The sequence below is a fragment of the Dryobates pubescens genome, chromosome 7 (genome assembly GCF_014839835.1).
Source record: "Dryobates pubescens isolate bDryPub1 chromosome 7, bDryPub1.pri, whole genome shotgun sequence".
In the NCBI taxonomy this organism is placed as follows: domain Eukaryota; kingdom Metazoa; phylum Chordata; class Aves; order Piciformes; family Picidae; genus Dryobates; species Dryobates pubescens.
This window is the reverse complement of record NC_071618.1, coordinates 7,101,219-7,124,717: the sequence shown is the minus strand read 5'-3', so window position 1 is coordinate 7,124,717 and position 23,499 is coordinate 7,101,219. Positions and strand designations below refer to the sequence as shown.

At 43.1% G+C, this 23,499-nt stretch overlaps 1 protein-coding gene across 1 annotated transcript in view; it reads right to left on the bottom strand.

Annotated features, from left to right (window-relative positions):
- Positions 1-4,900: 4,900 nt before the first annotated feature.
- DCUN1D2 (defective in cullin neddylation 1 domain containing 2) overlaps positions 4,901-23,499 on the bottom strand; it is a 32,882-nt gene continuing 14,283 nt past the window's right edge. The window contains exons 5-7 of the mRNA XM_009898721.2: positions 14,433-14,515; positions 11,132-11,228; positions 4,901-5,419 (exon numbers count right to left, since the gene is read on the bottom strand). Coding sequence (XP_009897023.1) covers positions 5,340-5,419; positions 11,132-11,228; positions 14,433-14,515 — 260 coding nt within the window. The 3' untranslated portion in view covers positions 4,901-5,339. The remainder of the gene's footprint in view (positions 5,420-11,131; positions 11,229-14,432; positions 14,516-23,499) is intronic.

Below are 23,499 nucleotides of genomic sequence, written 5' to 3'. Positions count from 1 at the left end.
ACTCCCAGCCACTATGAGGTTCTTACGCAGAACTGGGTTTGGCATACAGATATTTACCCCTACTCCCCTGAAAGGAGACAGTTATTTGCAATCCATCTTTGAACCACAGCCAAAATATGGCAACTCCATCAAGACAGATAAGTATTCACTTACTCACAACTGACAACAGCAACAACAACAACAACAACAAAAAAACCCCACCAACAAATAAAGCTGGCAGAAAATATTTGGTAAATGTTAAATCAGATAAAGATGAAGATCTGGTGTCCTCTCACTAGTGTACACAACTGCTTCCAGATGGGGAGAATTCAGGACAAAAACAAATGGGAAGGCAGGACAGGGAAAAGACTGACCTGTGTTGGTGGCAACACGATGTTGTTTTAGCCCGACTGTGTTTGAAACTATGTGAGAACATGAAAGCATGCCTTCAGCAAATGTGGCTCCACCTGCCACCTCCATCCAAGGGGAAGCCAATCAATGATCTCCAGTGCCCAGGAAAAGGCTCTTGAGCTACGTATGTGCCTTTGCCTTTTATCAATAAATGAACTGGCCAAGGGAGCATGGGCTGAGACTGCCGTCAACACAAGCCCTTCAGCATTTTAAGGTAAGAGAAGCCCTCATCCCTTGTCCTTCACCCATGAGTGAATGAAAGATGCTTCTGCCATTCAAAGAGACTCAACAGAGAAATGCTCTTGATTCCGAGTTCACCCACCCAAGGCATGCAGAGTCAGATCATGGAAAAATAGCGCTGATACTAAGTGGGTATCAGACCCACTCAAAGCTGCATCTTTGCCACTACTGAAGGGTTCCACTTTGGCAACAACATCATTCCTTTAATGATACCACTTTATGAAAGCATATTCCTTAAGGATCAGGAAATAAAACAGCCTATTTTTACTCAATTATTTAATAGTGGGAATGAATTGTTTTCATAGAGCTTTACATTACCAACATAAAGGAAAAACATGCCTTTAACACCACATCATGGACTTCTTGCTTCTTCACCCTCCTGACAGAAAGCATGTGTCACGATACAAAGCCTACTGGGTTTGCCTAACAACAAACAGGTGTTTCACTGCTTGTAGAAGAGGCACAACAGAAATCACAGGGCAACTTGTCAAGTTTATGTACTAACAAGAGAAAGTATCCTGCTATTATACTGAATCAAAATTTGAAAGCCCTTAAGCTTCCCCAGGCCTCTTTCATTCAGAGATATAAGTTGTACCTACATGTTTGAAACACAGACTTCTGCACATGGCTCTAGAGGTAACTGCAGTTGCAGACCTCTCTGTGAACAGTGTATAACAAAAAAGCCCATTTTAGAAGTATGCAGTCCTCAACCAGTTCTACCCAGCACACTGTCTATACTGCACAGATCAGAAAACATGTTTTGTTGAATACATAAAAAAATACATTAAAAATGCACATGGTTGCAAACATTCACACATTTTGCCTTTCAGAAGGGCTGTGCCTTTTGGTGTGCCAAATGCTGGCTGACATCAGCTGCGTGAAGCTGCTGGTGCTGACGGTTGAAAGGAAAATAGCTTGCCATGGTTCAAGTATCAGCATCAGCAGTTTTGCTCTTGTTAAAGACAGACTCCTGTGACTCCTTGGGGGTGTTCAGGGTGAGGCTTGACAGGATGCTTGGTTCCATGGTTTAGTTGATTGGGTAGTGTTGGATGATAGGTTGGACACGATGATCTCGAAGGTCTCTTCCAACCTGGTCTGGTCTATTCTATTCTATTCTATTCTATACTGAAGCAGCCAGTGGCTGGTGAAACCACTGGAAAGGGATGCCAACTGGGAGAGTAGAGAGGACAACTTACTTATTTTTGTTTTAGACATTCAGAAACGAACTGAAGGCAGTTGAATACATACCTCTGAAGGTCTCTGCACAGGCCTATGAACGTATTGCTGCTTCCACAGAGCACAGAGCCTAGTACTGGGCAAGACTATCCCTGCAATTACACTGCTTGCTGCCAGTACAAACTCATGACACAAAGTGCAGGTGCTTGTAGTGGATGCCTCACTGCAGATAAACACAGCAAGCTTTTTGAAAGCTTAAAGTGAGCACAGATGAGCAAACTAGACATTTATTACAACTGCTCAGAAACTAATGAGTTACAACCTTGTCCTCTTCTGCTTGATGCAACGATGTAAGACAGTCATAAATTAACAAGAAAAGGAAAGAAAACCCACCAGCCTCTGCGAGGCTTCCAAAGGAAGGAGCTGACAAAAAAAACAAACATAGACACATTTTGCATGACTGACTTCAATAGTTTATGTCAACAGTCCATTTATTCTTTTTTTCCATTGCCACAAGATTTACACACGTACAGCTTATTCAGCAGCACATCTCTCAGGTGCAATAAATGAGCGGATTCCTGCAGGTTTGCTCTTCTTGACATGACATACGTGGTGAATTATATTTAAATTTAGAGTTGGCCAGTGGCTCAGTTTCAAACATGGCAGGATGTAAAACCAAACAGCCTGGCAGCAAGTTTAAAAATACATACAGCACATACATGACAATACTGTATGCACCGAACAACTTGAAGACATTTGTACTATTTATGATTATGAATTTATCAACCTAGGTGTTACCACTGCATCACTTTACCTAAAAAATGAGTCAGGGTGCCCTGTAAAGTGGAAGTGAGGAGAGCAGCAAATCATATAAATACATGAAGAACTTCAGGAACTCACACTTTGAAAGCAGTTTATTTGCATTTAACGTTACGATCATCCACGTGTGAAGGTGTTACTTCACGCTATTATTTATGGGCAGGTAAAATGCATATATGGTTTCACATGGATAGAAAACTAGGAAGAGCAAATGGAAGCGTGTACTATGCCTAGGAAGCTGGTTGATAAGGAGCAACTCATATCTTGAGAGTATTTTGCCCAGTCTTCCTCTGTTGGAAGGTGTCTTTCATGAAGGACCCTCACCAGGAATGAGACTCAAGATTAACTGAATAAGTGTGTAGATACAGACTGAGTGCTGTGTTAAGCATCTTCCTTCTTCCTCAGATTAACAAGGCAGGAAACCTCAACTCACGTGCACTTTTTATGCTCTATTTACTTTAAAAAATAAGAAGGTTCATCTGGTTGATTTGAAGGAGTCTTCAGCATGAACAGATGTTCCACAAGCTCTAGAGCTATGAAAATGTTCACTTACATCACATACTAACAGATTAAACTACTTCTGGTCAGTTATATTAGAGCTACATCTTTTAAGTGGCAACTGGGGGCGGGGGGGAAGCATTCCACTGCTTTTGACTGGATAAACGCAGCTGATGTTACATTCTCCAAACTCTACAGGAAAGATACAGAAATGGCTCAGTTTGGGAAGGAAAAGCAGGCAAATCAAATGCATTAAAAAGATAATAGTGCTGCTTTCAAATCTCTGTTGAATTACGTAGGATACCCGGATGTATGTACATAAATGCTCTTCAAAAAATGCAGAAAGGAATAATTTGGTTTATTACTCCTTAACTCTGCAGAGCAGAGAGGGGCAGCTGGAAACCAGGACAGTGACACCTAGTGGCGGCCATGGAAGACCTCACAGCTGCTGCGGGTAAAAGGACTGCCACTAAATGACTCCTAGGGCGTTTGTAACTTGCCTGCTACGTTCTCAACTGAACATTTGCTAATTTGTTCAACTATGTCCTAACTCTGCGTGTTAAACGTCACACACAACTGAAATTCTCTCAGGCAGAAGAATGAGGGTGATCTTTCTGTACACAGCACCTGCATTCATTCCTGTCAGCCACATTGAGAGAAATGGAAGTTGACTGCTTATATGAAACTCTAAATATTAGAGTTTAAGAAAGTACTGTAAGCTTTTATACCTTCACAACTATGAAATTAAATAGTATGCTGTCATGCAATACTTGACTGCTCTGATGTGATCCAGATATAAAATTTTAGATAAAATAGTGCATTAAGCTCTTCCATCCATTCAGCTCTGATTACAGAAAATATATTAATCATTGCTGTACATACTCTTTAAAAAAAAAATCTTCAACAAGCCTTTACAGTGGCTATGACAAACTCATTCTGATGAGGTAGCATTTAAGAGCCCTGTGTGAAGACAGGTTTAATAATTTCTGATAAAAACATTTTTTGTGCTTAACCATGTGAAGACTGTTGAGAAAGGAGACTGACCTCTGTACACTTTATAATCAATGGCTGGTGAAAGAGGGGAACAAGTGACAGCAAAAATCTAGATCTGGTGAAAAGCAGTCCAATTCTACTAGCCTTCAGATCAATAATACTGCATTAACTTACTATTTTTCCCTGAAGTAAAACAGAATGCATGATACATCCAGGGGCATGAATGGCAATTATGATCAAAGTCTCCTTACTATTTCTCTAAAGTAAAAGCCAGCTGGTTAGGTATTTACCTTATTTGCACTTCCTTTCTGTGGGGCGTGTCAGGAATAGCATTCACAACCATGTTGCGTTTAGCTAGAATTTATGATCCCTTCCAGGCTACAGATAAAACTAAGTGTTATATTCCATTCCACCAGATCATTATCTTAAATAAATAACTGAATTATGATAATCAAACAAATTATAAAAAGCATCTTTGGTTGTCTAGTTAAAAAAAAACCACCCAAAACAAGCTCTAGTTGCAGCACAGCACAGAGCAAAGAGCCCTTCCTCAGTAATGGTACTGTTACACGTTCAAGCACTCCCAAGAAAAATGAGGAAGTTAAACGAATAGAGAAAACAAAAGGCTGAATGCAATAAATCTATACAACTAGGACTTCAACATACACATTTAAGATTCTGACAAGTGGAAAAAAAGCCAAAAGTGTGGGTCTTTTTGTTCTGTTACAATTTTATGTCAGGACAGATCCATGGAGCTCACTTCTATAAAAATAAAACATACTGCATAAGTTTTATTCAGGGATTTAATTTATATACACCACAAATACTGCTTTTATTATCAGTACAATATAATACAGCTTTGTTTATGTAACTGCTGGTGTTCACTCTGGATCGTGAACTGAATGGCATGCTGTGCTGTCAAAACTTCAATAAAAAGGCCTCTAGTTACACTTCTCCAAAGTATAAAATCATGCAAAAATCTACAGCCTATATGATACAGCCAGTAGCCTACAAACAGCCTGGACTATATTCTGAGTTTGTCTTGAGGTGTCCACAAGCGAGCCGTGTTTTCCTTTAGGCAAAAGGGAAGAATTTCCTTTTTCTCTCCAGAATTTCATCATGACCACTGAAACCCACAAGATGTACACAGTTATCAGTCAAGCAATCTTCATTACCTAATGCAGCTGAGAGCGCACATTCAGTCCACAGTGACAAGTCGAGGATTAGGAAGATTTACGTTTTCCTCCTGTGACTACCGGTCGTGCATATTCCACAAAATCATCTATAAGAACAGGCCATGCTCCTAGGGAGAAGTCAAGCAATTCAGAAATTAGTGTGGTGCTATCAGCAATAAGTCTCTGAATACAAAAGATCAGAAGCTCCCTCTGGCATTTCCCCCCTCGTCCAGCTTTAACATGTGGCATGATAAACACTTCAAAACCCTACTTTACATATAAAGCATCTGAATCTCTTGTAGCAACAGTTCTTAGTACAAATGAAATACATTTAAAGCACAAAAATCCGCACTACTAAGTTCATAAGTCATCAGCAAGTTTGCAGATGACACCAAGTTGGGAACAGATGTCAGTCAGCCTTGTTAGTTAGTTAAGCCTTGTTGCAGCAGGAAAGTTATGACATAGTTGCCATCACGGAGATGTGGTGGGATAGCTCACATGACTGGAGTGTTGCAATTGATGGCTACAGGCTCTTCAGGAGAGATAGACAAGAAAGAAGGGGTGGAGGGGTGGCCCTGTACATCAGGGAGGCACTAGATGCCATTGAGCTAGAGATTAGGGACAATCAGGTTGAATGCTTGTGGGCAAGAATTAGAGGGAAGACCGGTAGGGCAGACATCCTGGTTGGAGTCTGTTATAGACCACCCAACCAGGAGGATGATGTCGACGAAGCATTCTATAGACAGCTTAAGGCTGTCTCAAGATCTCCTGACCTTGTCCTTATGGGCGACTTCAACCTGCCTGACATCTGCTGGGATCTGAACACAGCAGAGAGGAGGCAGTCTAGGAGGTTCTTAGACTGCATGGAGGACAGCTTCTTATCCCAGGTGCTGCGTGAGCCTACCAGGGGCAAGGCTATGCTTGACCTCCTCTTCACCAGCAGGGAAGGGCTGGTGGGTGATGTGGTGGTCGGAGGCTGTTTAGGGGCCAGCGACCATGAAATAATTGAATTTTCGGTATTTGGTCAAACTAAGAGGGGCAGCAAGAAGACCTCCACTCTGGACTTCCGGAGGGCGGACTTCAGGTTGCTCAAGGAAATAATTCAGAGGGTTCCTTGGGAGAAAGCCCTTAAAAATAAAGGGGTCCAGGAGGGCTGGACCTGCTTCAAGAAAGAACTGATGAAGGCTCAGGAGCAGGCTGTGCCAGTGTGCCGGAAGAGGAGCCGCCGGGGCAGACGGCCAGCCTGGATGGCCAATGAACTTTTAATAGAACTAAGGGAAAAAAAGAGGGTGTATAATCTTTGGAAGAAAGGTGAGGCAACCCATGGAATGTTTAAAGAGGTTGCTAGGGCATGTAGGAGGAAAATTAGGGAGGCAAAAGCACATTTGAAACTTAAACTGGCCTCTGATGTGAAGGACAACAAAAAGTCCTTCTATAAATATATTAATAGCAAGAGGAAGGGCAGGGACAACCTCCACTCCTTGGTTGACATGGAGGGAAATGTTGTATCACAGGATGAGGAAAAGGCAGAGGTACTTAACACCTTCTTTACCTCAATTTATACTAGCGGGAAAGAACGTCTTGCAGACAGCTGGCCTGCAGAGCTGGCAGAAGGAGCCAGGGAGCTGCATAATTTCCCTGTGTTCCATGAGCAAGTGATAGGAGATCTCCTCAGCAGCTTAGACCCCCACAAGTCCATGGGACCAGATGGGATCCATCCTAGGGTGCTGAGAGAGATGGCAGATGAGCTGGCCAAGCCACTCTTGATGATTTTTCATCACTCCTGGCTCACTGGAGAGGTCCCAGATGACTGGAAGCTGGCCAATGTGGTGCCCATCCACAAGAAGGGCCGGTTGGATGAGCCAGGGAATTACAGGCCTGTCAGCCTGACCTCAGTGCCAGGAAAGATCATGGAGCAGGTCATCTTGAGTGCAATCACACAACACTTAGAGGATGGCCAAGGGATCAGGCCCAGCCAGCATGGGTTTAGGAAGGGCAGGTCCTGCCTGACCAACCTGATCTCCTTCTATGATCAGGTGACCCGCCTGGTGGATGGGGGGCAGGCTGTGGATGTAGTCTACCTGGACCTCAGCAAGGCCTTTGACACCGTTCCCCATAGCAAACTCCTGGCCAAGCTGTCAGCCCATGGCTTGGATGGGAGCACACTGCGATGGATTAGGAACTGGCTGGAGGGCCGAGCCCAGAGAGTGGTGGTGAATGGTGCCACATCCAGCTGGCAGCCAGTCACCAGTGGTGTGCCCCAGGGATCAGTTCTGGGCCCCATGCTCTTTAACATCTTTATTGATGATCTGGACGAGGGCATCAAGTCCATCATCAGTAAATTTGCTGACGACACGAAGCTGGGGGCAGGAGTTGATCTGCTGGAGGGTAGAGAGGCTCTGCAGAGGGACCTCGACAGGCTGGGCAGATGGGCAGAGTCCAACGGCATGAGATTTAACACATCCAAGTGCCGGGTTCTGCACATTGGCCACAACAACCCCATGCAGTGCTACAGGCTGGGGTCAGAATGGCTGGAGAGCAGTCAGGCAGAGAGGGACCTGGGGGTGCTGGTCGACGGCAGACTGAACATGAGCCTGCAGTGTGCCCAGGCAGCTAAGAGGGCCAATGGCATCCTGGCCTGCATCAGGAACAGTGTGGCCAGCAGGAGCAGGGAGGTCATTCTGCCCCTGTACACTGCACTGGTTAGGCCGCACCTCGAGTACTGTGTCCAGTTCTGGGCCCCTCAGTTTAGGAAGGAGGTTGACTTGCTGGAATGAGTCCAGAGAAGAGCAACAAAGTTGGTGAGGGGTTTGGAACATAAGCCCTACGAGGAGAGGCTGAGGGAGCTGGGGTTGCTTAGCCTGGAGAAGAGGAGACTCAGGGGTGACCTTATTACTCTCTACAACTACCTGAAGGGAGGTTGTAGACAGACGGATGTTGGTCTCTTCTCCCAGGCAAGCAGTACCAGAACAAGAGGACACAGTCTCAGGCTGCGCCAGGGGAGGTTCAGGCTGGATGTTAGAAAAAAGTTCTATACAGAGAGAGTGATTGCCCATTGGAATGGGCTGCCTGGGGAGGTGGTGGAGTTGCCATCACTGGAGGTTTTTAGGAGGAGACTTGACGGGGTGCTTGGTGCCGTGGGTTAGTTGTTTGGGCGGTGTTGGATTGGTTGATGGGTTGGACGCAATGATCTTGAAGGTCTCTTCCAACCTGGTTTATTCTATGTATTCTATGTATTCAGTTAGAGGATAGAAAGGCTCTGCAGAGGGACCTCGACCGACTGGACAGATGTGCAGAGTCTAATGGCATGGCATTTAACAAGTCCAAGTGCCGGGTGCTGCACTTTGGCCACGGCAACCCCATGCAGAGCTACAGGCTGGGGTCAGAGTGGCTGGAGAGCTGCCAAACAGAGAGGGACCTGGGGGTGCTGATTGACACCCGCCAAAACATGAGCCAGCAGTGTGCCCAGGTGGCCAAGAGGGCCAATGGCATCCTGGCCTGTATTAGGAATAGTGTGGCCAGCAGGAGCAGGGAGGTCATTCTGCCCCTGTACACTGCACTGGTTAGGCCACACCTTGAGTACTGTGTCCAGTTCTGGGCCCCTCAGTTTAAGAAGGACATTGAGACACTTGAACGTGTCCAGAGAAGGGCAACAAGGCTGGGGAGAGGCCTTGAGCACAAGCCCTATGAGGAGAGGCTGAGGGAGCTGGGATTGTTTAGCCTGGAGAAGAGAAGGATCAGGGGTGACCTCATAGCCCTCTACAACTACCTGAAAGGTGGTTGTAGACAGGAGGGGGTTGGTCTCTTCTCCCAGGCAACCAGCACCAGAACAAGGGGACACAGTCTCAAGCTGTGCCAGGGGAGGTTTAGACTCGAGGTGAGGAGAAAGTTCTTCACTGAGCGAGTCGTTCGTCATTGGAATGTGCTGCCCAGGGAGGTGGTGGAGTCACCATCCCTGGAGGTGTGCAAGGTGAGACTGGACGTGGCACTTGGTGCCATGGTCTAGTTGTGAGGTCTGTTGGGACAGGTTGGACTTGATGATCCTTGGGGTCTCTTCCAACCTTAGTTATACCGTGATACACATTAGTTGATAGCAAACCCCTGGCTTTCCCATTAGAGCCATTCGTAACTTGGGAGTTTTTCCTCTAGTCCATCACTCCAAAACAGGGTTTGCAGGATTAGTTACAAAGTGTAAATTGCTTTTAGGTTAGTAAAACCAGTATTCTTGCAAGTAGAAAAAGAGTGTATTTCTTTGCAGTTAGCAATGCTTTGGTACAAAAAAACCCTACACAAGTACAAGCTTAACTGATGCCCTTCACAGTATCACAGCATAACCAAGGTTGGAAGAGACCCCAAGGATCATCGAGTCCAACCTGTCCCAACAGACCTCACGACTAGACCATGGCACCAAGTGCCACGTCCAATCTCCCCTTGAACACCTCCAGGGACGGTGACTCCACCACCTCCCTGGGCAGCACATTCCAATGACGAACGACTCGCTCAGTGAAGAACTTTCTCCTCACCTCGAGTCTAAACCTCCCCTGGCACAGCTTGAGACTGTGTCCCCTTGTTCTGGTGCTGGTTGCCTGGGAGAAGAGACCAACCCCCTCCTGTCTACAACCACCTTTCAGGTAGTTGTAGAGGGCAATGAGGTCACCCCTGATCCTTCTCCTCCAGGCTAAACAATCCCAGCTCCCTCAGCCTCTCCTCATAGGGCTTGTGCTCAAGGCCTCTCCCCAGCCTTGTTGTCCTTCTCTGGACACATTCAAGTGTCTCAATGTCCTTCTTAAACTGAGGGGCCCAGAAATGGACACAGGACTCAAGGTGTGGCCTAACCAGTGCAGAGTACAGGGGCACAATGACCTCCCTGCTCCTGCTGGCCACACTATTCCTAATACAGACCAGGATGCCATTGGCCCTCTTGGCCACCTGGGCACACTGCTGGCTCATGTTTAGGCAGGTGTCAATCAGCACCCCCAGGTCCCTCTCTGTTTGGCAGCTCTCCAGCCACTCTGACCCCAGCCTGTAGCTCTGCATGGGGTTGCCGTGGCCAAAGTGCAGCACCCGGCACTTGGACTTGTTAAATGCCATGCCATTAGACTCTGCCCATCTGTCCAGTCGGTCGAGGTCCCTCTGCAGAGCCCTTCTACCCTCTAACTGACCAACATCTGTTCCTAACTTGGTGTCATCTGCAAACTTGCTGATGACTGACTCAACCCCCTCATCCAGATCATCAATGAAGATGTTAAAGAGGATGGGGCCCAGCACTGATCCCTGGGGGATGCCACCGGTGTCTGGCTGCCAGCTGGATGTGGCACCATTCACCACCACTCTCTGGGCTCGGCCCTCCAGCCAGTTCCTAACCCAGCACTGAGTGTTGCTGTCCAATCCACGAGCTGACAGCTTAGCCAGCAGTTTGCTGTGGGGGACGGTGTCAAAGGCCTTGATGAAGTCCAGGTAGACCACATCCACAGGCCTCCCCACGTCCACCAGACGGGTCACCTGATCACAGAAGGAGATCAGGTTGGAGAGGCAGGATCTGCCCTTCCTAATTCCATGTTGGGTGGACCTGAGCCCTTGGCCATCCTTCAGGTGTGCAGTTATTGCCGCCAGGATAATTTGCTCCATCAAGGCCTACCAGAATCTTTACTTCTGTTTACACATTAGGGCAAACTACTTAACCCTCCTATCATTACTGTTCTGCATGACACTGTATTTGCAGCTACACCTCTGTGGGTGCACAAATTACGACAGAAAGTAGCAGCATGTTCTGCTGATTGTCTATAGCAATAACGTAATTCCGCTTTCCCACTGCTTTAGGTTATTCAAGCACTACTTACCTTCTTCGTCATAGTTGGACATATCATCTGCAATCATATTTCCAAAGTCTAACAAAAGATTCCAGGTATCTTTTGGAATTGATCTTTTATGATGTTCCTAAAAAAGAGGAGAAATGGTACAGATGGTTCAAACCAAACTGTTTCCAACTTTCACAGTAGTATTTTATACTACTACTACAGTCAGCATTTTATACTGACATAGACAAACCCAGACATTTTACAAATGTGTCTTCCTTTTTTTTTTTAAATAAAGTTCTGAGCATTCAAAAAGAAAGCTATAAAATAAATTGCAGCTAAAGATGACCAAAAAAGTGCAAGAAGCTTTTGCTAGTTGCTTTATTTCTTCCACCCTGCATTTAGGGTAGGTATTCCTACCTTGTTATGAAAAAGAATAAAACAAATGTACTTTATAATTTTGCTTTATGTCATCCATTCCAGGCTCTGAAACTGTACACTCATGGGTTATCATTCTGTCATTTCAACTTGAGCTCTTTTTCCCCCCTCACACCCTTTTACTGATGCTTACCCAGTCTCTCAACTTGTTGGCTATGGGTGCATGCCCAGTGTACCTTCCAGATCCCTCACATTTCAGCCTATTCTATTCACTATTCTCTCCTTCACTATAGAACACTACCTGCATTTGCTTCAGTTGTACAGAGTATCATTTTTTCTAGCCTGTCCTATTCTTCATTACCAAGCTCCCTTGTTGATTTCAAATACACTCTTTCTGCATCACCCCACTCAAGTACTAGTTGCAGTCAGTTTGATGAGCTCTCAAAAAAACTTCAGTCATATTCAGCATTCTCTCAGCTGTTACAGTTAACACTCTCAAGGAGAGAGAGTGTATGGTGAAATATAACTGCTAAGCAGTTGTGAGCTGTGGGATCAAGTCCAACCATTCACATTTCCCTCTGTCTGTTGGTATTGCTGTAATTAAGGGTAGTGAGTGATTACCAGGGAATTAAATTTAAACACCTGGGTTTGGTTTGCTGGAAAAAGTTGCCAATGCATAAAATAAACCTTGCTCAGTGAAGGACTGGGGGGGTTTTGTGTTGTGGGGTGGGTTCAGTTGGTTGGGATTTTTAAGCATTAATACTCTAAAGCATGTCTCTCAGGAGTCAGGAGTTGATCTGCTGGAGGGTAGAGAGGCTCTGCAGAGGGACCTCGACAGGCTGGACAGATGGGCAGAGTCCAACGGCATGAGATTGAACACATCCAAGTGCCGGGTTCTGCACATTGGCCACAACAACCCCATGCAGAGCTACAGGCTGGGGTCAGAGTGCCTGGAGAGCAGTCAGGTGGAAAGGGACCTGGGGGTGCTGGTTGATGGTAGGCTGAACATGAGCCTGCAGTGTGCCCAGGCAGCCAGGAGGGCCAATGGCATCCTGGCCTGCATCAGGAACAGTGTGGCCAGCAGGAGCAGGGAGGTCATTCTGCCCCTGTACACTGCACTGGTTAGGCCGCACCTCAAGTACTGTGTCCAGTTCTGGGCCCCTCAGTTTAGGAAGGAGGTTGACTTGCTGGAGCGTGTCCAGAGAAGGGCAACAAGGTTGGTGAGGGGCTTGGAGCACAAGCCCTATGAGGAGAGACTGAGGGAGCTGAGGTTGCTTAGCCTGGAGAGGAGGAGACTCAGGGGTGACCTTTTTGCTCTCTACAACTACCTGAAGGGAGGTTGTAGTGAGGCAGAGGTTGGTCTCTTCTCCCAGGCAACCAGTACCAGAACAAGAGGGCACAGTCTCAGGCTGCATCAGGGGAGGTTTAGGCTGGAGGTTAGGAGGAAGTTTTACACAGAGAGAGTGATTGCCCACTGGAATGGGCTGCCTGAGGAGGTGGTGGGGTCGCCGTCGCTGGGGGTGTTCTGGGCGAGGCTTGACAGGATGCTTGGTTGCATGGTTTAGTTGATTGGGTAGTGTTGGATGATGGGTTGGACATGATGATCTCGAAGGTCTCTTCCAACCTGGTTTATTCTATTCTATTCTCTAACTGCATTTCAAAAATCTGGATGAAAATGAGGTGGGTATCCAAAAATGACAGCAAACATGTCCTCTCACTCAAGCTAAAGACAGTATATTGACTGAAAAAAAGTATGACAAGCAAGTATAAGCTCTGGAAAAGTTTCATTAAAGCAAACAAAATACAAACAGCACCTTGCTCCACAGAGTCATAAATTACTCCTTTCTTGGTTGGATTTTTCAAACGTTCAGCCTGTTTCTTCTGAGGTAAATATTTGGTTAAATATTTGTAGCAAAGCAAGACACTTTATACCAGATCATCTGGATTATTGCTTAAAGTAGAACTGTCTGTTGGAACAGATTTGGTCACATTTCCAAGTGGGGGGAAAAAAAAAAAGTTAAGACTTTTCTTCAGTTACATCTGCAGTTCTAAATGTGGATGCATTGAAGTGTATTAATGCAGGTAAAACATGAAATGCTTGCACAAGTTCTGTTGCTGAAACTGGTATGTTTTTCAGTGAGTAAAATAAGTACATTGTCCAAAAGTTTAGAATGGTTTTCATAAGATATTGCAAAAAGTATATACACTTGCCCTCTTAAGCACTGGTGATTTTGGAACAAAATGCAGAAATACTTCTTAAGACTGCTAAACTACAGATAACATTATGTAAGGGTGGGTTGTTGGTTGTTTTTTTTTTGCAAGTAGATAGAAATGCAAATGTAGAAACATGAATGAATGAGTGAGGATTTAATATTTTGAGATTTCTAAAGTTTAATTCATGCATCTTTACTGCACTGCCCACAGAACTGCAGAGGTAAATAGAAAAACTGTCAAGATGAGTTCACAAGTATTATTCTTAAAATGATTACTCAGACAAGAATTTTCACTTAAAAATCAAAGCCTCTCAGGTTAAGTCAGTCATAACAGAACTGACATTTAAGAAAAGACTGAGTTTATGCATTAATAGCACAAAAGGCAGAGTATGGTAAAACACACAATTGACAACAATCGCAGCTGTCTTGTGAACAAAGACAACATAGACTCAATCTCCAATCATGTCTTCCTTTCTTACAGAAGCTTTTGCAAGTAGAAGGATACAGGATCAAGCAACAGAATGCTCCGGTGCTTTGCTACCTCTTTTTGCTCTGTTATCAATTAGAAAATTGTATACAGAGAAGATTTAGTTTGACTGGATGTAAGACTATTTCATATCAGTTTTCAAAAAAGATAAAAATAAAATGTAAAGGAAGTAGTCAGGCACTCTGTCTTTTGCTTTATGGTAAGCACACAGCATACAAGCCAGACTACTGTGGACTGCTAGTCAAGAAGGAACACTGTAAGCACTTACCAACAAAAATTTATTCCAAAGATCTAGAAATTTAAATCTTCCTGACAAGACTAAATTCCAGTATGCAATTGCCATTTCTAGATCTGCAAGAGACAAAGCAACACAGAAATATTACAGCACGTCATAGGCAAACTCTTAAGCAATTAAGGCTACATCCAGTGTATTAAGATACGAATGGGTAACATTCATCACCTGAATATGAACAACATTCATAACATCACTACAAAAATGATAACAAAATGTTTCCTACTCTAACCCAAAAGGCAGAAGACAAGTCATAACAGTGTAAGTGTATATTGAGCATTGCAGTCCTAAAGACCAGACTGCTAACTTTGATCTACAGAAACAGAACAAAACAGTTACCAAGTACTGTCTACAAAACACCTCCAACACAACAACAAAAAACCCAACAATGCACAAACACAGCAAATATTGATAGAAGAGTCTGCAAGCGCCAATTCCTCTATATTTATCACATTTTAGACACTTGAGTTTAAAGGGAATTTAAGGACATGATTTTAAAAAAATAATAACTGTAAGAAAGATTTGTTGCAGGTATAATAATTCTGGAATGATTCAACAGACCAAGACCTACACCCAAAACCGAAAGCAGAAGTCCAAGAAAGCAACTCTTATTATTCTGTACCATGACCTGAGATCTCAGCTTGCATATGCCAACAGGAGGATGGAGCACTGCAATGCATTCAAGCAGAAAAGTGGGAGCAGTACGAGATGCAGCTTAGGGCCAGAAAGGGTGTTTCCTTGAAGATCTGTTATCATTTTCAGCAACTACCTAATTGCTCCTGTGCTTGGTCCCACAGGTAATGACACTACATACACGACTGTGCAACCACAAAATAAAGTGCAGTATTCTTAAACCACACAAATATTTATTTTTTCAGTGTCAAGTAAGTCTAAACAGAATCTGAAACTTGATGGAAGGTGTTGTCATAGGGGATAAGATGGAAGCTTGACTGTAATGGGTTGGGGCAAACCCCCTCCCCACCACACGCAGAAATAACGACTCAGACAAACTGATTGCAAAAAAGTAGTGGAGAGTTTAAATAGAGACCAGTGAGTGTGCACAAAAGGAAACATGGTGACAAGAAAGAAACCGAAGTAAACCCAGAAAAGACCCCAAACCCCACCTGAGGGTGCATCCAAAACCCCCAGGGCTCCTCCTTCCCCCCCCCTACTATTAGGCTGGTCTCAGCTGGCCAGATCTAAGACTGCCCATCCCCCAGTAGCCTTGGGCCCAATCAGGCCCATGGCTTGGATATCTCTCCCCCAGTTACCAAGTCTGGGAGAGGGAAGGAAAGAGGAAGTGCCAGACCCCACCGCAAAATTTATAGTGGTGCAAGGGATTATGGTAGAAATACCTAATTTTCTGCGTCCACCCACTGGGATGGACTTCTGGACACAGAAACACCCCTGTAGCAGAGGGCACCCAGCCCAAAATATGATATTGACCTCCACCTACAAGATGGGAGCAGGGTGTTTGAAATGGCCTGTATGGCATCACAAACCAAAGAACACTGTCACCTGAAAACATGATTCAAACTGAAAGAGATGTCCTGGATTTTAACACAGCCGGTTCCCTAGAGTCTTTGTCACAGAAGGCTGAGGTCCAGACAAAGTGCAATAATTAAAACAGAGAAGTGCAATACACCTCTGTCTAGGTATACAGAGACAGTGCTGTCAGTGTTTCTTCTACTACGACCAGAGTGCTTTTCAGTACAAACGTGCTTTATGCCCTAACAAACTTCTATCAGTCCTTCCTTTCTTTACCATCATGCTCATTTGTCAAAGAAAATAAGTAGAAGAGAGTAGTTAATAGCATTTATTTGCTGTTTAAATATGAAGGTTATTTATATCTGTTATCTCAAATGAAAAACAAGAAACAGGAAGGGAGAAACTTGAAAAATCTTAAGGACTTCTAAGCTTCAAAGTGAAGTGATTTGCTTTGCTCTCATTCACTCAGGCTGCTTTAAGAAGACTCAACCTTTTCAAGCAAGTCTTGCAAATTTATCACATGACAATGTTAAGCAAAATGTACTTTGAAGGGAAAAAACCAAACAACCCGCTTTAACAACAGAGGAGTTTTTATACTTCTGATGGAAATCTTCCTTGGAAAAAGGAAGAAGGTACAGGCAAGGAAACAAAGATGGTTAAAGGTTTATTCTATGTATATTCTATGTAAAGGTGCCACAAAAGTTAAAAAGGTAAGAAAAGGTCATGCTTCCTTCATTTACTTGGGTACGTGTCAAATATAGTATTATGGTAAGGTGAGCTTGATTATTGCAAAATTGTATTTAACAATGTATGGGAACTACTGTCTTAGTTAAGTTGATACTTGAGAGACAATACATGTGTGGGCAAATCAATTCTCTTGCACAAAGGTGCAAAAATTAGTTGCTATAATGTATGACAAAAGCATACCCTGCTGAGAACGCAGTGCTAAAGCAACTGAAACCATGGTCCAAGTTGGACCTCTCCCCATTGAGCACATGGAGGGAAGGATTAATCTTGGTTAAAATTAGCTCAAGGAGGAGGAAAAAAGAAATAAAAAAAAATAAAATCTTCCTCATCTGGGTCACTAGAATCGCACAAATTCATGAACTAACAGAAGAGAAGAGAAGGCTCAGGGCTGACCTCATTGCCCTCTACAACTACCTGAAAAGTAATTGTAGACAGGAGGGGGTTGGTCTCTTCTCCCAGGCAACCAGCACCAGAACAAGGGGACACAGTCTCAGGCTGCACCAGGGGAGGTTTAGACTCGAGGTGAGGAAAAAGTTCTTCACTGAGCGAGTCGTTCATCATTGGAATGGGCTGCCCAGGGAGGTGGTGGAGTCACTGTCCCTGGAGGTGTTCAAGGGGAGATTGGACGTGGCACTTGGTGCCATGGTCTAGCCGTGAGGTCTGTCGAGACAGGTTGGACTTGATGATCCTTGGGGTCTCTTCCAACCTTAGTTATACTGTGATACTGTGAAGAGATTTGAACAAAAGGACTGGATGGGACTATCACTTTTGGTACTGGGGTCACTATGCAATCTTGAAGTATTTGAGAAAACCAGGCCTTCAGGTGTGCTATGCTCTCAGGGAAAATGGCTACACTTTTGTTTGAAGATAATTCCTGGGAGGCAGGAGGGTAGGTAACAAAAAAGAGTTTTCCTGCTTTGAAGACCTCATTGCAGTTCCATTCTGCATTAGGATGCTGAGAGTAGTATCAGTAAACAGCAATGTTGTGGAGTCAGTGTATCTGGCACAAACAGTACAACACTTAAAGGTTTTTTTAAGAAAAAGTTCTTATGCCATGGAAGTTCTGCATCCCCACAGGAAGATATTCTTGCAAGGCATGGATTTTAAGGCAGTTTTAGGAATACCTATTTCAATGCTGCATAGATATGAAGTTATCATGAGAAATGAAAATCAAATATAAAAATAGTGGGTTTGTAACATAAAATGTGCTTCACACATTACAGACTAATAAGGCAAGTTTTATAAACAGACAGATGCATGAATCTCTGGAAACTAAAGCCTAAGCAAGGACCAGTTTAGGAAAGACTTCACTGCAAACATCCATGCTCATATCCAAACCATATCCCAAAACTGCTGAAGAGTTAACATTTAAAGAACATCATAAAAATATCACATCATATACCTTACATTGTACAGCATCTCTTCACCATAAAATACTTTCAGTGTCAAAATCGACCAAATGCTTTATGTCAAGCAGCCCCTTCAGTAGAATGGCCTCACAATCTAAAGTTTCTGCATACACTGAAACAAAGCTACCTAGTCTAGTTGTTGCTACATACAGCATCCTAAATGCTTTCTGTAGTAAAACCCTAATAATTCAATCACCTAAAAGTGACCCCAATTACCACTACAAAATTATTAATCCTAGAATTACTAAGAACATTTTAAAAAAAAATTATACAGTATCTAAGAGATACTCTCCAGAGAAGGGCCATGAGGATGATCAGAGGGCTGGAGCACCTCTCCTATGAGGACAGACTGAGGGAGTTGGGGCTGTTCAGTCTGGAGAAGAGAAGGCTGACCTAATTGTGGCCTTCCAGTATCTGAAGGGGGCCTACAAGAAGGCTGGGGAGGGACTTCTCAGGATCTCAGGTAGTGATAGGACTAGGGGGAATGGAATGAAGCTGGAGGTGGGGAGATTCAGGCTGGAGGTGAGGAGGAAGTTCTTCACCATGAGAGTGGTGAAGCCCTGGAATGGGTTGTCCAGGGAGGTGGTTGAGGCCCCATCCCTGGAGGTGTTTAAGAGCAGGCTGGATGAGGCTCTGGCCAGCCTGATCTAGTGTGGGGTGTCCCTGCCCATGGCAGGGGGGTTGGAACTAGATGATCCTTGTGGTCCCTTCCAACCCTGACTGATACTATGAAATGAGTTCAAGAAGGACAAAAAGATTAGCACAAAGAGTCATAATTTTGCTAACTAATGTTTATTATAGCAAACATGTTTTAGTATATTTTAAAAGCTTTTAAACTTTTGAATTATTTAAACAATCAGTTTTTTAAAACTCAGAAGTAAAGCATTTGGTATGCAGAATGATCTGTTCTGAAACTTTCAATCCCTACTCTAAAATTATCTTTGAAAGAACTTCAGCCTCTTCTACCCTGATTGAACAGAAAGCTTGAAGTGGTAACAAATTAGCACAATTAATGCAGAAGGAGAAATACCTTATCAGTTAGATAGCCTGTGTCTACTTTACAGACTTGATCAAATGCTTATCTTGTTAACAACAAAAAATTAATCATTGTTAGATTCTTGCATGTATAATAACAACAAATCAAATTAGTTTTCTCATCCCTTTGCTATGATTTTGCTCAAGGGCAATGAAGTCATTGCACACAAGTAATCAAGGAAGTGAGAAAAAGATAAATCAACAGATAGTAAGAAATTGACTGGAGAGTAGGCTTTATGAGGAACAAGAAATGAAGCTCATTTAGATCTACTGTGGCAAACCAGCACCCTGTGGCTGTAGCACTCACTCCTCTGTCAGAGTTTTGGGAGTGGGAGTAGGTGGGGAGGGGGTATTACATTGGCTTCCTAATCACATTTTAGCATGTTTAAGGTAAAAGTATACTTTAATATTAGACACTGTTGCTTTAAACATCCCTAGTTAGCATATTAACTAAGTCCAGTACATTATGACATTAGAGTCTATTGCCTTTTTCTTTCTTTGCTGATGCTTACTGTTCTTATCAATATTGTAAAGCTTTGCTACTCCATACGTTATTTCTATGAGAGACTTTGGGCAGCTTGTTTTGTCAGCACTCAATGAGTTTTATTCAGAGTGCACTCTGAAACTCCACAGGCAGCATTTCTATTTTACTTTACCCCCCGCCAAAAAATCATATGATGTATCAGCCTTAGCCAGTCCATCTACAGACACAAGCCAACAAATTAGTAAAGAATGTAACGAAGCTTGCAGGAGGAAAAGTTAACCATCATTAGACCAGTTAATAAGAAGGTGGGGGAGCAGGGGCAGGGAGAACCAAGAAGAGTAATGTTTTGGAAATGAAAATTTTAGAGCCAGAAGTCCCTTCTTTGAGGGTTCCCTTCCCCAGTGCTTTACAGAACTTAACTATGAAAACAAATGAGTAGCCAAACCCTGCAGTTCTCAACTCCGCATTAAAAAACAACCAAAGACTCGCTCCCCCACAGAAAAACAACAAGCCAAACCCACACAAACAGAACACCCCCCCCCCCCAACAATTTGGACAGTGCAAGACAAATCTATTTTATCATTTGATTGCTTTGTAAAAATACATAGAGCCTCTGTAAGACTGAGCTTTATATGTTTTCTTCATCTAGCCTGTCCTATCTTTATCCAATCTATCTCAACAATTGGACTATCACACTACCTAATCAACAAACATCGAATGATTATTTGCAAGATTCAGTGAGTTATTATATTCCTTACATCCTCTTGAGTCTTCTTTGGCCTACAAATTACTAAGAACATGAACAAGCATTAGTTTCTACCCTGTTTTGTTTTTTTTCTCTACAAACTAATAAAATCCACATAAAATAAGAAAATACCATCACCATTAGGACTCAGTCTGAAAACCCTTTACCAAGTTTCCAAAAGTTCAGAGCAAAATAACCCTTATCTGCAATGAGGAGCTTCTTCAAAGATGAAAGAGAAGAGTGAAAAAAAGAGGTTATGACACAGATACTGAAGTGGCTAGATTCAGGATCCAGTTTAGCTGGATACATTCATCCCTGCAAAGCCATAAGCAAAGGGCTTTCCAGAAGAAGTACAATGCACAGTGTCAGTTTGGTGCCTATGGTGGATAGGGAAGAGTGAGGTGAAGCACGGCATATGGATTTCAGAACAGCTCTGCAGGCATTGGGCAGGGTCTGACCATGCTTATTAACTCCATCTCAGCATCTGCCACAACGAAAAAGGCTGATTTCATGCAGAGCCTTTCATGTTTATTATCTGGAGTATCAACAGCATAACTGTAGATAAAGGCCATCTGACTGTGAGCCAGGCTTACAAGATGATAGCTATCCAAGCATCAGCTTGAGTGCAGCCTAATGAACCTGATTGTAGCCAATTTCAAAATCCTTTCATCTCTGCAAGTCTCTCCACATACAATTTTGATAATCAGATGACTGAAAGTTGACTGGATATACATTTCCCAAATAGAGCCTAACACGAGTAAAAGAATCAATGAGGCATTACCAAAACTGACAGCCACACCACACTTCTGCCACTATTGACCTTTTTTTGATCAGAGCACCCTGTTTTGCACTAAGCTTCTCTTAAATTGCTGGCATTTTCAGAAAGAAAAACATAAAAATAAAGCAAGAACCATACACACAGATCAAGGACACTAGAACACCTAAAATATAGCACTCACAGACTTCTTCCAAAGAAAACACAAAATTCATTTATTGAACTCCCTCAACATTTTCCACCCACTCACTACTACAAGCACGCTGCACACTGATCAATCCAGTTCTTCATTGAAAATTCAGGAAATCTTGGTAACTAGTTAAGATGGGGAGGGGAAAGAGGGGAAAAGAGATATCCTTCCCTAAAGTCTAAGCTTCTCTTCAAAGAATCTTGAGATACTTCACCGGTGAGAGTCAAAGTTGATGTTGCTTCAATTAAAAAGAGCACATTATACTCATCTGCTCATAGAAGATGAAACCTCCTTGAAGTCCACATACCGGATGCAAAGATAGTCATTCTTCTGGTCTTGAGGTAATATTTGATTCAAGTCTGAATGCCCTCCTCATGTACCATCTGTTGCTTGATCCCAGGAAGCTGGCAGAGAGAAGGAAGCACAACCTTTTGAGCCAGCAAGCAGGCGAAGGGACCACAAAGGAGCGATGAAGGACCAAATCTGCTTTTTGTTTCCATGTTGAAAGTTGAAGACCATGAAAGAACTCATTAAGTTCCTCTACAGTGCAGAAAAACTGTAGTAAACTCCCAAGCATGAAGAACCTCTTGAACATGTATTGTTGAGACTTAAAGGGAGACTCATTAAGAGACTCACACTAAGTATCAGTTTAAAAAAAAAGAAAAGAAAGAAAAAATAAAAAAGATGGAGCTAAAGTCTTGGCTCTGAGCTTGAACAGTATCTACAAACCTGAACTGCCTTGTATAGAACACAGGATCTATCTATAACCCTGTCCTTCAGTAGGCTTATCAACTGGAGCTAGGATTCAAATTCTCACTCATACTGCAGTAAAAAGCTAAAACTTGGGAGCAGAAGGTGAGCTAAATCTCTCCAAACCTGCACCATGCAAAACTTAATGACTGACTGTTCTAAATGTAGTAGTGATAACATGAGAGAGCAGATTAAACAGACAGAATCACAGTTATCAACAATAAATCTTTAGAAAAAGCCTCCTGGTAAAGCAGATCTTAAATGACACCTTTTATCTCAAAATATACACAAGGCACTCAGACATTTCATAGACCTAAATATTTTGCCTGCCAGGTGAAATATGCAGCCACTAAGATGCACTGCTGTTTTGAAACCTTGCTGTCTTTTTTTTCCTGAATTCTGTCCACCACTTAGAGAGCAATACTCTTAACTATGCCTCAGGGTTCGTGCCTTTCTTAAAGGCACAGCCTAAAACAGCCACACTATGATAAGCATCCATGTTTTTCTTAGATAAACAATCAAATCTACTAAAGGTATTTAAACACTTGACAGTTGGCTCTCAAGTAACATTAATCAAAACATCATTTTCTGCTTAAAGAAAATCACAGGAGATCTTATGCAATATGCTTTTGCTTCCTGCATCTCCCTACTTACATGAGCTATCACCAGGGGGAACTGGTATCACTCCTACTTCTTTAAACAGCGTTTGTCCAGACTGAAGCATGTTACCTGGTAATATTAAGTTAGTAAAAGTAGAAACATTCAAGATGGAGCAGACTAGAGACACAGAAGTCTTGCAGATATAAAAAGAAATTAAAAAATGCCTAGTATCACCACACAAACTGTGGAAAAGCGACTCCTATAAAAGGCAGTCCTATTTCTAGGAATGAGCATCGGTGTACTGAACTCTGTGCCTATTTTGGGGAATGACAGAATAAATGTAACAATTTATTGAAGAGGATCCCATCCAATTATATAAAGCAAGAACTTCTTGCATTGGTTTTGAAGGGAACTGCAAAAGAAAAAGAAGCAGCAACAAAAGACAGGCTGTTCTAAAAATAAATAAAACAGAATTGTACACAGACACACACACATCTCCCTAGACCACTTTCCTGGAGCAAAAGCCACTTCATCATGAAGACAAATGGTGTTGGGTATCACCAAAACACCAAACCAAACAAAAACCCCCAAACACACACCAAAACACTACATATAAGAAAGGTTTCTGTGCCTGCTCGCTGCTTCCCTTATGAACAGCAGATGGTGTAATAGAAGACACCATGTGTCCTGCTGGCACCTCTACAAAGAGAAATGTTTGGGACACACAGGCAGGTTTCTTTCAAGATATGGTCCAACCAAAAAACGACCTCAGGAAAAAAAACCCCACAACTCTTAGATTCAGTCTGGGGACACCGATGCC